Raw genomic sequence first — 15353 nt, 5'->3', positions numbered from 1 at the left:
AAAAAACAAAAACTTGGTCAGCATTAGAAGATCTACTGAATTGATTCCTTGGGTTTAAAATTAGTAAAAGAAGGGAGGGAATCAAGCACTTTCCCTTCCTTTCCTATACTAACAGTTGCTGTTGTTCAGTCGCCCAGTCATGTCTGACTCTTTGCGACCCCATGCACTGCAGCACGCCAGGCTTCCCTCTCCCTCACCATCTCCTGAAGTTTCCCCAAGTTCATGTCCATCCCATTGGTCATGCCATCCAGCCATCTCATTCTCTGATGCCCTCTTCTCCTTCTTCCCTCAATCTTTCCCAGCATCAGGGACCATAAAGAAGGCAGAGTGCCAAAGAATTGATGGCTTGGGACTGTGGTGCTGGAGAAGACTCCCGAGAGTCCCTTGGATAGCAAGGAAATCAAACCAGTCAATCTTAAAGAAAATCAACTCTGAGTATTCGTTGGTAGGACTGATGCTAAAGCTGAAGCTCCAGTCTGTTGGTCATCTGATGCGAATAGTTGGCTCACTGGAGAAGTCCCTGATACAAAGAGCACCATTGGGTAAACAAAATTTAGAAGGAAAAGCCTGTTTTCAGAGAAATAGTCCAACAAGCAAGTGAAGAAGAAACGATCGAATTAGAATATCACCCCCTTTGATAGAATGCAACCTCTACTTCCCTGGTGGCTCAGACAGTAAAGTGTCTGCCTACAATGCAGGAAACCTGGGATCAATCCCTGGGATGGGAAGATCCCCTGGAGAAGGAAATGGCACCCCACTCCAGTACTCTTGCCTGGAGAATCCCACGGATGGAGGTGCCCGGTAGGCTACAGTCCATGTGGTCATGAAGAGTCAGACACGACTGAGCAACTTCACTTTCAATTTCTAATGAATTAACAAATTTAGACACTGATTACCTATGACTGACACGATCACAAAATGAAAGGCAACCAGATGTTGTATGCCTCCTAACGGAAGTATAAAATACCAACTACAGTGACGTGTGATCCAAGTTCTAGATCCAACAATGTATTCATGAGAGAGAGAGAACCTCAGAATACCTTAAATTAAGTGTGTAAAAAAAAGACATTTATGAGAAATTTGAACACTGGCTGGATATATGATGATACTAAATATTTTATTAGGTAAAATAGTGCCATTGTGGCTGTGTTAAAGAAATAACCCTATCTTTTAGATATTTTTAAATATACATTTACAGATGAAATAATACGATGTCAGAGACTGACTTCAAAAATAATACGGGGTGGGGGCTGGAGGGGTCAGGGGTAGCGGGTTGGTGATTGTATAAAACAAGATGGCTCTTGAAGCTGAGAGAAGGAAGCACAGGAGTGTCTTATACAGTCTCAACTACTTTAGCATTTGGCCACCTCATGCGAAGAGTTGACTCATTGGAAAAGACTTTGATGCTGGGAGGGATTGGGGGCAGGAGAAGAAGGGGACGACAGAGGATGAGATGGCTGGATGGCATCACTGACTCGATGAACGTGAGTCTGAGTGAACTCCGGGAGTTGGTGATGGACAGGGAGGCCTGGCGTGCTGCGATTCATGGGGTTGCAGAGTCAGACACAACTGAGCGACTGAACTGAACTGAACTGAACTGAAATTTTCCAAAGAAAAGGTTTCAAAGAAAGAAAAATGAACACTTTTCTGAATATTCTAACAATCTTGTCCTAAGGGGCAGTCATCCTTGTCTACCCCCAAGGATCAATATCCCAGGGAGTCTCCCCAAATGGAAAACACCCAGGGAAAAGTAACACTGATTCATCAAGCTCTCTTTACAAACTAGTATAAAAGATTACTTCCTGCACTGTTTTCACCACGGAAAATACTGAGTGCCTGAGGGGAAAGGTGAAAGAAACCCTTGAAGGAGGGGGAAGAAGAGTCAAGTGTGGGAAGACGAAGGGGAAGAACACACTCTGCCTTCCTTACCCTTTTCCCAGGGCCCTCACTAGTTGGCGCGTGCATGTTCTTTGTGTGGGTTTTACTAAGAGAACTTTCACAGGGGGCAGGAAGAAAGTGTTTCAGTTCTGAACTCTCGGGTTAAAACTGCACAAAGCACCCACTTTTATGTTGTCAAAGGCTAATATAAATAAATATTTTCAGAAGCAGGCTCACTGAGCCAATGATGAGACCGCTTGGGTGGAGCTAGGACACAGTTTTTTCTGGACCTGGGAACAGTCTGGACCTGTCCTTAGGACTACAATGACGTGGAAACCAGGAGAGAGTAACGAGTCACCTGAAGTGCTCAAGAGTATACCTTTTTATAGCAGATCTCTGGAAGAACACCAAGAAACTGGTTGCCTCTGGGGAGGGAAGCTGGGGCGCTTGGAATAGGGTGGGAGGAGAAAAAAACAGTATGACTTTATTGTTATAGCCAGGTTATACTGTGGTTAGTGCCTTAAACTATATGATGACATTTTGCAAACAGCCTTTTGTTGACATAAGTGACTGTACTTTTTATCTTGGAATTAGACAGAAGACAGATGTCTGTTTGTTTATGGCTTCCTTGGCTGGGTCAGCTGCTGGCTCTACCTGCTGCTTGCATATTTTCTTGATTCTCCCTCCTATCCCCACCCTCTCACCCAGCCTCCCAGAATTTAATTAGAAGTAGTAGATGGTCCCTAGAACCACAAGACTAGGATTCTGATAGTTCTGGTGCAACTTCTGTAGGTGTGACATGGAACTGTACAAAGTTCAAATGCTCCCACTAAAGCGTCGGTAATAACAGAGCGAGTGAACGCTGTCTTTAACAGCTCCTGTTTCACCTTGAATATTCAGGCGAATGCTGTGGTTTATAATTGACATTTTAACTTACTATTAGGAAAAAAGCATCTCTTTGTGTTTATCAAGTGGTTTTTAAGTAGTTCTGCATACATGCTGCATGTCTCTTGAGTTTTAAGTCTAGTTGCATTGTTTTTTCCTGTTTATTGAGATTATTATTTATGTACATTAAAATGGACCCATTTTAAATATACAGTTTGATAAATTTTGATAATTGTATACAAGGTGTAACCAACCCCATGATCCAGGTGGAGAAAAGTTACTTCACCTTTAAAAGTGTTCCATCCTGCTTTGCCCCAATTCGGTTTTGAGGCTCTTGATTTTTACTGCTTTCGCTATTATGACTCTCTGGGTGATTTAGGAAAGTCACCTCTCTGGATGTGTTTCTGCTCTTGGAACATGAAAAAATGTTGGAACAGATTTGTTACTAGGGCCCCTTGTAATACTTTCAGAAAATGAGCAGGTAGGGTAAGGGCAAGGATCTTAGCCTTGTGTCTCTTCTGTCCCCGTGTCAAGACATGCCACAGGCATGTCACAGGTCCCGGTGGGAAAAGCCTGTGGTCGCATCCGACAGACTTGGGCTTCCATCTCCTCGCTTGTTAGTGTGCATGTAACCTTTTGAAAGCGTCAGCTTTCTCATCTCCAATATCAGGTTTATTAACAAGTCACATTTGTGTACTGTTATGAGGATGAACTGAGACGAGCCAGCACCCTTAAATGTTGCTTAGTACTCTTGCCTGGAAAATCCCATGGACGGAAGAGCCTGGTAGGCTGCAGTCCATGAGGTTGCTAAGAGTAGGACACGACTGAGCGACTTCACTTTGACTTTTCCCTTTCCTGCACTGGAGAAGGAAATGGCAACCCACTCCCGTATTCTTGCCTGGAGAATCCCAGGGACAGGGGAGCCTGGTGGGCTGCCGTCTATGGGATCGCACAGAGTCTGACACGACTGAAGCGACTTAGCAGCAGCAGCAGCAATATAAAGCACTGCATTCACCCATCTCCGCTACTACACGTTCACGCAGGCTGATTCTCACAACCACAAGAGATGCACAAAATACATTCATCCATTGACCTAGCTGGGGAAGCCGGAGGCCCGCCTGCCTGCTTTTGGCCTGTCTTCCTTTTACAGCCCGGAAGAGACGGGCATGCGAGCACGTCCTTCCAAAGAACCCCGCTAGAGGGCGAAACGGGAAACAGGAAGTTCCAACCCCTGTCGCACAAGCGCGACGTAAAGCGGGTCTGCTTTATGGTACGCCCCTGCCGCCGTAAAGCGCCGCCGGAGGTCGCGCGTGAATGGCTCGACAGGTCTACTCCCAGGCGTGAAGCTAGTGGAGGTGGGCGGACTTGCGGTGCTCACCATGGGCAAACGTGGGAGCCGGAGCCAGAGCCAGCTGCTCGGCTCCCTGACTAAAAAGCAGAAGAAGCATCTTCGGGATTTCGGCGAGGAGCACCCCTTCTATGACAGGTGTGGAGGGGCGCGAGACGCGCCCGAGACGCCCGAGACGCGTTCTCCCGGCTGCCTGCCTTTCGTTGGGCCGGTCGCTTTCTGCCAGACCCTACACAGCTTAAGTGGGGGCGGGTGTCGGGGGTTGGTTTTTGTATGGTCAGAGATTTTTCTGAGATAGTTTTTTTATGTTTTTAAAGATTTGCTTGGGGCTACCCTGGTGGCTCAGACGGTAAAGAATCCGCCGGCAATGCAGGAGACCCGGGTTCCATCCCTGGATCGGGAAGATTCCCTGGAGTAGGAAATGGCAACCCACTCTAGGACTCTTGCCTCAAAAATCCCGTGGACAGGGGAGCCTGGGGGGCTACAGTGCATGGGGTCGCAAAGAGTCGGACGCGACTGAGCGACTTCACATTGGGGCCTTCAGCATCACCGGTCTATTCCGTGACCGTGAGGAAACTGATGTGTGGGTAGATGTGGGTTTCCTCTATAAGTGTCCAGACTCTCAGTTATGATCATAGCTCTTACCGGACACTTTGGGCCGCTTTATCAAAAAGTTAGAGGGACGGCCTAATTAAGAAACTTGCTAGAAAAGGGTGAACCCCAAGAGCTTTTATTTGCCAAACTTTCCTATCTTTCGGATGAGAACTAGTTACTGGGTGGCTCTGGTATTTGTCCTGAGATTTTGTTAAACTTTTACATTTGTCAGTTATCATCTGTTTGGCATTTTCTTGCAATCCCTGCCCAAGTGCATATGGAGTTTTTACATGACTATGGTTATAATGTATTAATAATGTATAGTTATACTGTATTTATGTTACAATATATTGCTAGTCTGCCATGCTTATTTAAAGTTGTATCATTAGATTTTTTCCTAATTGTTACATACCAGTAGTGAGAGTTTAACACTACCTGTTTCTTCTCAGGGTTTCCAGAAAGGAAGCAAAACCACAGACTTGTCAACTGGTAATGCTTTAAACCTTCCTTATGATGGTTGATTCTGAGCTGTTACTTCTCTGAGATTATATATAATATAAAGTTTGACTACATTTCCGCTCTTTCATTTTAGATGTAAGCTATTATTTTCATAATATTGCTTAGTTCTGAATGTGGATGTGTGTTTAAATTCCACTGTGATAACTAATACAGTACAGAGTTTGAAACTGTCTGGAGAGATTAGCATTTTAGAACTTGTTAAGGAGGCATACCAGAGGGCTCTTAGTAAATCCTAAGAGGAATTATCTTGTATACTTAATGTAACATAAAATAGAGTGGAAAATCATCAAAGGTCTTAACTCATTAAAACAAACTCAGAAAAATTGCTACATTTTTGTTGTTGTTGTTGTTGCATTGTGTTTTTTTCTGTTGCTCCTTTAAAAGTGCCAAATGTCTGACACAGGTGCGATTGCCTTATGACCTAACGCTCAGTGTCTTTAGTCGGCTTTCTTCCCATATGGAAGATTAGCAGTTCAAAGAAGAGGAAGAGCTTTTAGAAGCATAGCTAGGCTCAGTTCAGTTCAGTTCAGTCGCTCAGTCGTGTCTGACTCTTTGCGACCCCATGAATCGCAGCATGCCAGGCCTCCCTGTCCATCACCAACTCCCGGAGTTCACTCAGTCCGTCGAGTCAGTGATGCCATCCAGCCAACTCATCCTCTGTCGTCCCCTTCTCCACCTGCCCCCAATCCCTCCCAGAGTCTTTTCCAATGAGTTTACTCTTTGCATGAGGTGGCCAAAGTACTGGAGTTTCAGCTTTAGCATCATTCCTTCCAAAGAAATCCCAGGACTGATCTCCTTCAGAATGGACTGGTTGGATCTCCTTGCAGTCCAAGGGACTCTCAGGAGTCTTCTCCAACACCACAGTTCAAAAGCATCAGTTCTTCGGCACTCAGCCTTCTTCACAGTCCAACTCTCACATCCATACATGACCACAGAAAAACCATAGCCTTGACTAGACGGACCTTTGTTGGCAAAGTAATGTCTCTGGTTTTGAATATGCTATCTAGGTTGGTCATAACTTTTCTTCCAAGGAGTAAGCGTCTTTTAATTTCATGGCTGCAGTCACCATCTGCAGTGATTTTGGAGCCCCCAGAAATAAAGTCTGACACTGTTTCCACTGTTTCCTCATCTATTAAATAAATTTGGTGCAAGGTTTGGTTGAATAGATATTGCATATTTACAGAAAAGCTAATTTTAATTTAGAAAAATCTGAACTTGTTCCCCTGTGGACCTGATTGATGGTAGTGATGGGGTAGCCATGAGAACAGTATACTTCTTGTTTTTAAAATCCCTATTTTCCTTCCAGTCAGAAAGTTCAGATACTTCAAGTTCTGAAAGTGAAGCAGAGAGTGAACCAGAACAAGTGTCTGGTTACCATCGATTACTCGCCACATTAAAGAATGTTTCCAAGGAAGAGGAGGAGGAGGAGGAAGAGGAAGAAGAAGAAGACAGTGTTACGGATGAGACAGAAATGAATCTTGAAGATGGTGATAGTGACATCAGCGAGGAGGAAGAGATGGCAGCAGAGTCTACTGACATGCAGGGCAGTAAGTGTCTCTGGTGTGGGTCTAAGATCTTTGCTGGGACCACAGACAGATTGCCCCAGGGGTACGGTGCCTTGTGCTGTATGAGCTGGGTGAAAGCGCATGGATTCAAAGCAGAGATTCTTAACTTTGCTGGGCTTGGTGATAACTCTGAGGTCTGACAGAAAACACAGGACCCTCTGGCCATAAACATGGAGAAGTGACATTTTTGCTTATGATTTCCAGGACTTCAATCCTAGTTAAAGTTCCCCTGATTGGGAGGAAAGGGAGCATAATTCTGTTTTTGAAAGTCTCAACTTATTAAAGAGATTACTGTCCCTCCCTTAGAGGAACTGTGTGTAATGGAAGATAGACATGAAATACACAGAACATTTCAAGCAGCAGATCTGGATGGAACAGATAGATATAAGGTGGTGAAGAGACGCAGAGTGGTCACATGCTGCCAGGGTAAATGAGGGAAGGCTTCAGAGAAGAGCTGGGATTGAAAACCTAAAGGGACTCTGCCTCACTCAGACGTCTAGGTGACTTTTTCATTTAACTTTAAAATCAACTGTATGGAGGCATGATTTACATACAGAAAAGTATACCCATTTCAAGTGTGTAATTCAGTAAGTTTTGACAAATGTGTCTGTCTGTATTACCACCACCATAGTCGAGATACAGAATGTTTCCCATACCTACAAAGTTTTCCTGCCCCTTTGCAGTCAGCTTCCCAGGCTGGCATCAGGCAACCACTGACCAGCTCTCTTTCACTATATATTAATGTTCTCTTTTTTAGAAATTCTTAGGAATGCGAGCATACCATAAGTAGCCTTTTGTGTCTGGCTTCTTTGGCTTCTCGTGTTTTTGTGACTCGTCCGTGCAGTTCATGTTAGTAATTCGCTTCTTTTTGTTGCTAGAGTAGTAGTCCATTGTCCGAGTATGTCTCTGTAGCCTTTTATACCCTATTATCTTAATACCTATTTGCCTGACATTGTTTTCTGTACTTTAAGGTGTCACACACCAGTCTTAGTGTTTCAATTCATCATTTGTACTGGTGTAAATAAATCATTGTCTTAGACTTAGGGATTTCTTGTTTAATTTTGTTGCTTTTTCAGCTTGCTTTCATGTTTTGGGTTTTTACAGATGAAAAGTTTGGTTTTTTTTTTTAATTGTAAAAGTAATATACATTTACTGTAAAAGTTTAAGAGGATAATATAATACAGTTCACCTGTATTTGGACCACCTTGAGATGAACACCTTTACCATTGTAAATAACCTTCCAGACTACTTTTTTATGGATATATGAGTGAATACAAGTCTATACATATATTTGTGAGTATGGTCTCATACATTCCTGTAACTTCCTTTTCTTTGTTAATAATATAATGTTTGTAACTGTGGATTCACATTAGCTTAATCACAGAGTATTCCATTGTGAATACTATGAGATAATTAGTACCCCATCAATAGAAATGATGAAATAATTTTTCCAGTTATTTGTTATAATTAGTGCTGCTTTGAACATCCTTACACGTACTGGGTCAACAGTCCAGCATAATTTTGAAACTTCTGTCTTTGAACCTGAGTTGGCTTAATGATGGCAGTGAGTGTCAGTGTCAATATAGGCTGAGGAATTAGATTTCATTTGTCAACAGAAGTGTAATTGTATTCAAAAGCGTAGTAAATAATTTTATAAAATGTTTCCCAAAATTGCAGGTGTGGCCTCACCTGCTGACCGTGAGGGAAAAGATGGGCATGGGCCACCCGGCACATCAGAGGAGTCCCCCGAGGAGTTTACAGACGCAAAACATGAGTCACTCTTCAGCCTAGAAACCAATTTTCTCGAAGAGGAAAGTGGCGGTGACTCTTCCCCGAAAGCATCACAAGGTCAGAGCCTGGTGTACATTGTTTGAATTCACCTGGTGCTAGATAGGGGCTGCTGCTGCTAAGTCGCTTCAGTCGTGTCCGACTCTGTGCAGCCCCGTAGATGGCAGTCCACCAGGCTCCCCTGTCCCTGGGATTCTCTAGGCAACAACACTGGAGCGGGTTGCCATTTCCTTCTCCAGTGCATGAAAGTGAAAAGTGAAAGTGAAGTCGCTCAGTTGTGTTTGACTCTTAGCGACCCCTGGACTGCAGCCCACCAGGCTCCTCCGTCCATGGGGTTTTCCAGGCAAGAGTACTGGAGTGGGGTGCCATTGCCTTCTCCAGGTAGGGGCTAATGTGTGTTAAATCTCCTGAAACTGGAATGGGCAGCGATAAAAACAGTTTAGCAGCTAGATGTAGAGCTGGGAGGAAATGGTTCTCCAAGGTATTTTCTGTTTTTCGGGGCTTAGGCCTTGTTGGGAGTGGGAGGGTGTTCAGGAGAACAGACAGTTGAAGAATGATAGCAGGCAAGACCAGTTCCCCAGACCTGACATTCCCGCAGTTGGGGTCAGGGGAAGATCTCTGATTTCTTTTCCCCGAGCAGAGGAGGAGGAGAATAGTACTTTGCATTTTTCTCTCTACCCGTCACTTCTCAATTCCTGTAAGCAGCAATTTTACAGGTTTGTGAGCCCCGAAAGTGGCTGATCTAGTTGGTCCTTATTACCACGGAGCACCTCGGAAGCCAGCGCACTCCGCCTTATCCGCTCAGTCTCTCTCCGCCTCTTGACTGCCCTATGGTTGTGGCAGTCTCTTGGACAAGGCCTGCCTGTGGAAGGCTAAGGCAGGTCTCTGCCGTCTCTCGGGGTCCGTGTCTCCACGTGTGCCTGGATGGGCAAGTCAGCTTGGTCTCAGTCCCGCGTCCTGACTGCCCTTTCTGGTCCCAGTGCCATTCTTCAACCAGGTCTGCCACTGAAGTTGAGATTTTAGTCCTCGTTTGGCTGTTAGCTCTTCTGGAGAAGAGGGAGAAATAGCAGGTAGAATTTGGGCACGAACCCCATTCTGAACTTAAAAAACCCTTATGTTTCATAAGGAAGCTTATCGTAAAGTTTCTCTGGTGGTTTTGCCTGTATAGATATATTAGCACCTTGAATTCTTGTTTCCTATCGTTCACCCTTGTCTTAGGTTTTGTTGTTAGGTGCATTGCATTTGAGGCTTTACTGCCTGGGTCCTGAATAGGTCGTTGAACTTTGCTTCTGAAATGGGTGGGACTGGAAGAGAAGACTGGTGCCAGCACGGAGCACTGAGGACAACCCTGAGTGCAGGTGGTGCCGTTTGAGCCTTTGTTCACCTCGGTTGAGTGTTGGGCATGTATGGATGTCTTCAGTGCAAGTTAAATCATACATGAAACCTGCCCTCAGGGATCTTGAGGTCTAATTAGATGAGGTAGGACATACACTTGTGTGTTGGGGTGGATGGTGGGGCTCTTGAGAGTGATGACTGTCTGTAGGGGACCAGAGATGACCTCTTCGTGGAGCTAGCCCTGTGCCTGACACAGGAGCCTCCTGGGAAATAGTTGCTTACTATGAGTCAGGGGTAACACTCAACTGATCCTGTTTGGATATATGAAAATGAGGTGAAGGAGAGGGTAGAATTTTCAGTAAAGGAAGGAAAACCACAGTGGCAGAAGAATTTGAGAGCCATGTCATTCAAAAATTACATTGGAGAAGTAGTTTAGAGGTGCATGTTGATTTTCAGACTGAGAATTTTCTTCAAAGGTTTTTGAGCTCGGAAATAACATGATTAAAGAAATGCTTTAGGGAAATGAACGTGTCAGAAACTTTTACGCTCTGGACTGGGATAAATGATGGGGGATGTAGATGGGGAAGAAAGTTGAGTTAACGTCATGAAGAACAGCATGTCATTAAAAGGGGAGACTGAAAATCACTGTCCTTTGCTCTAACTGTTCTCATCTTCTTTATTTCTGGATTAGATCCATTTGTACAGCATGTGAACACAAAACTGAAAGAAAAAGAAATCCAGGCTGTTGCCACAAACCCCAGAACTACCCACCAGCTAAAAGTAAGCGTTGTTCCATCATAGTCACAAAGGGGGAGAAGCGGTGATTTGGGGTTCTAGTGATCTCCCTAAATGTGTGATCCACACCAGTGGCAGATGACTTGGGGAGCAGGACCTCGGGAGGCTGGAAGAGCCTGTGTGTGTGCTCACTCGCTCAGTCACGTCCGACTCTATGACGCCGTGGACTGTAGCCCGCCAGGCTCCGTGTTTGTTGGAATTTTTATTGAGATAGTTCTTACAGGTGTGGTTGTAAGAAATAATGCAGAGATACCCATGTGCTCCATGCCTAGTTCGCCCCAGTGGTAACGTCCTGCAAAACTGTAGTACAGTATCGCCATTAGGAAATTTCCGTGGATCCGGTCTCCTCGTCTTGTTCACGTTTCCTTGGTTTTTTTGCTCCTGTTTTGTGTGTGTTGCTTAGTTCTGCACTGATTTATCACACGTGTAGGTTCCCGTGTCCACCGCTACAGCCAGCGGACAGAGCATTTCCAGCTCTGTAAAGATCCCTCCTCTTCTCTGGAGCTGTTTTATGACCATACCCACCTCCCTTCCCCTTGGTAATAACCACTAATGTGTTCTCCATTTCTGTCATCTTGTTATCTCAAACGTGTTCTAGAAATACAATGATACAAATTGGCTTTTTTCACTCAGCACAGTTCCCTGGAAAGTCATCCTACTTGTTGGCATATCTTTAGTAGTTAATTCTTTTTTATCGCAGAGGTCATCCTTTATTGCTAAGATCAGCAGTTTCGTTAGAGTGCAAACATCCCCGCCCTCCCCACCCCCCCAAAAAAAATCTCAAACAAAAACAAAAACATTGTTAAAAAAAAAAAAAAAAAAACACCTTGCTCCATGCCCAGGTAAATTTGGAAAACTCTGGGTTAAACAAAGTGGAACAGAGTCCTTGTTACAGGACTCAGCAGAACCTTCATATCTATTCTGCTGTGAGTCTCCCTGAGGGGGATTAGGTTTTGTAGTGTTTTCACAGTTACTTGCCCATTGGGTACCTGTACCTTTTTTTTGTCTAGAATAAATTTTTACTCCTACAGTGTGGTCCACAGCACAATCTGTGAGCCACTGATTGAGTGAAGAGCTCACAAGTTTTCTAAAGTCATAAACCTTGGGCTCTAACCCTTAGCTCTGTTCTCTCCTGTTTGTCTGAATCCTGTCACCTCTGAATCTCAGCGTTTCCTAAACGGTAAGAAGAGCATTATAGCGTTCACCTTGCACAGTTGCTGTGAGGATTAAGTGAGAGAATCTGTAGGTCATCAAAGGCCATTGTAAGTCATGAAGTACTGGCTGAATGTAAGGTACTGTCATTCATTTCTAACTTCTTGATTCTTTCTCCCTCAGTGGCCCATCCTGGGCCAGGTTGTCTTTTCATCCAAGTTTCAGAAGTTGGAAACCTTTAAACCCCCAAAGGACATGGACTTAAAGTCAGTTCATCTTCAAAAGCCCCTGGAATCCACCTGGATCAAGACCAACAGCCAATTCCTCTCTGGTCCCCCAAAATCAAGTAGTCCCTTCACACCCCTTCAGAAAGAGCTCTTCTTAATTATGAATTCTTACCGGGACCTGTTCTACCCAGAAAGGACCGCCCTGAAGAACGGGGAAGAGATCCGCCACGTGTACTGCCTGCATGTAATAAATCACGTCCTCAAAGCCAATGCCCAGGTGCTTGCCAACAACAGCAGACGCCGAAGCCAGAAACTTGGGGTGGGTGACGATGATGACTTCAGGGACCAAGGGCTAACAAGGCCCAAGGTGAGTGGCCCCAGAACTTTGCCCTCAAGGAGGCTGTAAGGCTCCACCATATAGGCCCTGGCACTTCGCAGGTTCTCAGGTCCTTTAATGCTCGGAGCAAAGAACAAGTCCAGGACTGCGCATATTAGCCGGCTGATACTAGAGTAGTGCTGCGGACAGCTCAGTGGGCTGGCTCTAACAGTGGCTTTACCTGGAAACTTGAGTACGAGGCTCCTCCGTGATAATTCTCCTTCAAGATAAACCGTGATCCTCTGTGTGGGAGTAGCTCTCCACTGTAAATCTCTTCTTTGTGACTGTCAGAGCTGGATGGGTCCTTAAAGAACTTTTTATTCAATCCCTACATGTTACATCTGTGGACACAGACCTAGATTCATAAAGTAAAGTGAAGTGAAATGAAGCCATTCAGTCGTGTCCGACCCTTTGCGACCCCATGGACTGCAGCCTACCAGGCTCCTCCGTCCATGGGATTTTCCAGGCAAGAGTACTGGAGTGGGGTGCCATTGCCTTCTCCAGGGGATCTTCCCGACCCAGGGATCAAACCCTGGTCTCCTGCATTGTAGACAGACGCTTTACCATCTGAGCCACCGGGGAAGTCACCAAGGGCCTTGCTAAAGAGAACCAGGGAAAGAGGAGCACAGACAGGACTAAACCAAGGGTTCTCTTCACTAAGCCCCGTAAATATGTAAACCTTCGAAAACAAAACCGCTGTTTTCCCACTGTATCGTTACTGCAACTTAAAGCGATGATTACATTTATGTGGGCTCATAGGCTTAAGCGCCAGTGGATTGAGGGCTTACACAGAAAATGTCTTCTGACTTGCTACATTTTTCATGATGTCATGTAGCTAGATACTGCACCTCCCATCCCCCCACCCTTCCACCCATGTCCCTGCTTTGAAGAAGCCTGCTCTTCTTAGATACTTCTCATTGAGCTTAATAGGGTTCTCGGCTATTAAGATGGCATGGCTCATAAGAGATTTCTTAGTCCAGCCCTCTTGTTCGATAGCTGGGGAAAACCACTAGACTCTTACTTAGTGTCCCAGCAGGACAGGAACTTGGCCCTCTTCAGGAGTGATCGCTCATCCCCGTGTTGTACCAGACTGAGTCCCTGCACCCCTCTGGCTGTGCTGGTCGCCCTTCTGGGAAATGGCCTCAGGATCTTGAACATCAGGATAAAAAGATTATCTGTTTAGAACTGCAGAGCAGAGTAGGAGGTAGAGCACCCAAATGAAGCAATTTATAATTTGGCGAATTGTCAGAGCTGACTGGGTTATTTCCACCGATTGTGTGGTTTACACAAGAGTTGAGTTGTTTAGTCAGTAAGTCATGTCTAACTCTTTTGTGTCCCCTTGGACTGTAGTCCGCCAGGCTCCTCTGTCCATGGGATTCCCCAGGCAAGAATACTGTGGTGGGTTGCCATTTCCTCCTCCAAGGGACCTTCCCAAGTCAGGGATTGAACCCATGACCCCTGTATTGCAGGCGGATTCTTTACCATTGAGTCACCAGGGAAGCCTTAGCCAAGTGTAGTTAGGAAAAAAACCCAGGTACACAAGGGTAGTTAGAAATTATTTGTTAAGCATCTTCTGTTTTTGTTTTTTTTTTTTTCTCAACAGTTAATACTAAGCATTTTTGGAAATGTTTGGAAAACTGAACCCTCTATTTCCCATTGAAATATGATCTTACTTCAGAAATACTTTATCATTATTTCTGAAAAGTGTACCAGGAAATGTACTAGAGAAGTAATGATAGGTTATTTGTTCTCTACCAAAACATCTAATTCATTTATTCAGCACATTCCTTGGCTCTTATGAATCACAATGCTGAACTAGTTCTGTAGGAGACAGAAATGAGTAACATTTCTTGTCCTCAGAGAGCTTTGTCTGTTTATGTCCTTGGGCTTTTGCTGGTGGATGCCTCTGTTAAAGGCATTGAGTTACCCTAAAAGGGATTTCCACATTCTGCTTGAGAATGTCCCCCAGGGACTATGAGATTGAAGTCCATAGGACACTGCTGTGGATCTGAAAGATACTCAGCCTGCAGTACTGAGCCAGGCCCTGTATAAGGGGGGTGACACGGGTGTGATCCCTGGCCCGGGGCCGCAGAACGGGGGACTCGTCAGCTCCAGGTCCCCAGTGGCCTCGCCTTGAGCTGCCCTCCATTCCCCATGCCCCTCCAAGGCTGCCCACCTCTCTCTTGGCAGGTGCTGATCATGGTGCCATTCCGGGAAGCTGCTTTGCGGGTGGTGCAGCTCTTCATCAGCCTCCTGGAGGGCGACAGCAAGAAGAAAATCATTGTCAGCAACAAAAAGAGGTTTAATGGAGAGTACGGTTCCGATCCCGAGGAGAGACCACCCAACCTGAAGAGGCCTGAGGACTATGAAGCTGTGTTTGTCGGAAACATCGATGACCACTTCAGGATCGGTAATTCCTCCTTGTCCAGACTGAGACCCCGAGGGACCTGGGGTGTGAGGTGCCCATGACTGGGAGCTCGAAGCCTGGAATTAGACATTCTCTCGGAGGGTCACTGGTAGACTCCTGGCAGAACCAGTGCATTTGAGACATCTCTTCTGCCAGGGGAGAGCCTTGCCTTGGCTAATTGGGTGGATGCTTGAATAATGAAATGGAGCGTCTCCAAAGGCATATGTGAAAAGCATATGCACATGTATAATAGATGTCTCGGCTCGCCCGTAGCTGGTAGCTCGTCGTCAGTGCTGCAGGAGTCCTGAGGGAGAGGGAGGTGAAGGGGCAGAGTGCGTCCGTCTGGGGAGGATGAGTGACTGAAGGGCCTGTGCCTAGTGGACTCCCTTCCGGCCTGCCTTAGGGAGCTGTCTCTACTCCGGACTTCCTGACCCCCAGCCAGCTTTTCACATGTGTGCTTGTCGCATCCAGCTCCCATGTATTT

At 45.5% G+C, this 15353-nt stretch overlaps 1 protein-coding gene across 1 annotated transcript in view; it reads left to right on the top strand.

The window, feature by feature from the left end:
• The first annotated feature begins 4109 nt into the window (after positions 1–4109).
• The window catches only part of UTP25 (UTP25 small subunit processome component), a 28462-nt gene continuing 17218 nt past the window's right edge, over positions 4110–15353 (top strand). The window contains exons 1-7 of the mRNA XM_068986241.1: positions 4110–4249; positions 5155–5194; positions 6531–6771; positions 8467–8637; positions 10604–10692; positions 12043–12453; positions 14653–14872. Coding sequence (XP_068842342.1) covers positions 4143–4249; positions 5155–5194; positions 6531–6771; positions 8467–8637; positions 10604–10692; positions 12043–12453; positions 14653–14872 — 1279 coding nt within the window. The 5' untranslated portion in view covers positions 4110–4142. The remainder of the gene's footprint in view (positions 4250–5154; positions 5195–6530; positions 6772–8466; positions 8638–10603; positions 10693–12042; positions 12454–14652; positions 14873–15353) is intronic.

This window comes from Capricornis sumatraensis, chromosome 14, assembly GCF_032405125.1.
Source record: "Capricornis sumatraensis isolate serow.1 chromosome 14, serow.2, whole genome shotgun sequence".
Taxonomy (NCBI): Eukaryota; Metazoa; Chordata; class Mammalia; order Artiodactyla; family Bovidae; genus Capricornis; species Capricornis sumatraensis.
Note: the sequence above shows the minus strand (reverse complement) of the source record. Positions and strands in the feature narration are given on the sequence as shown.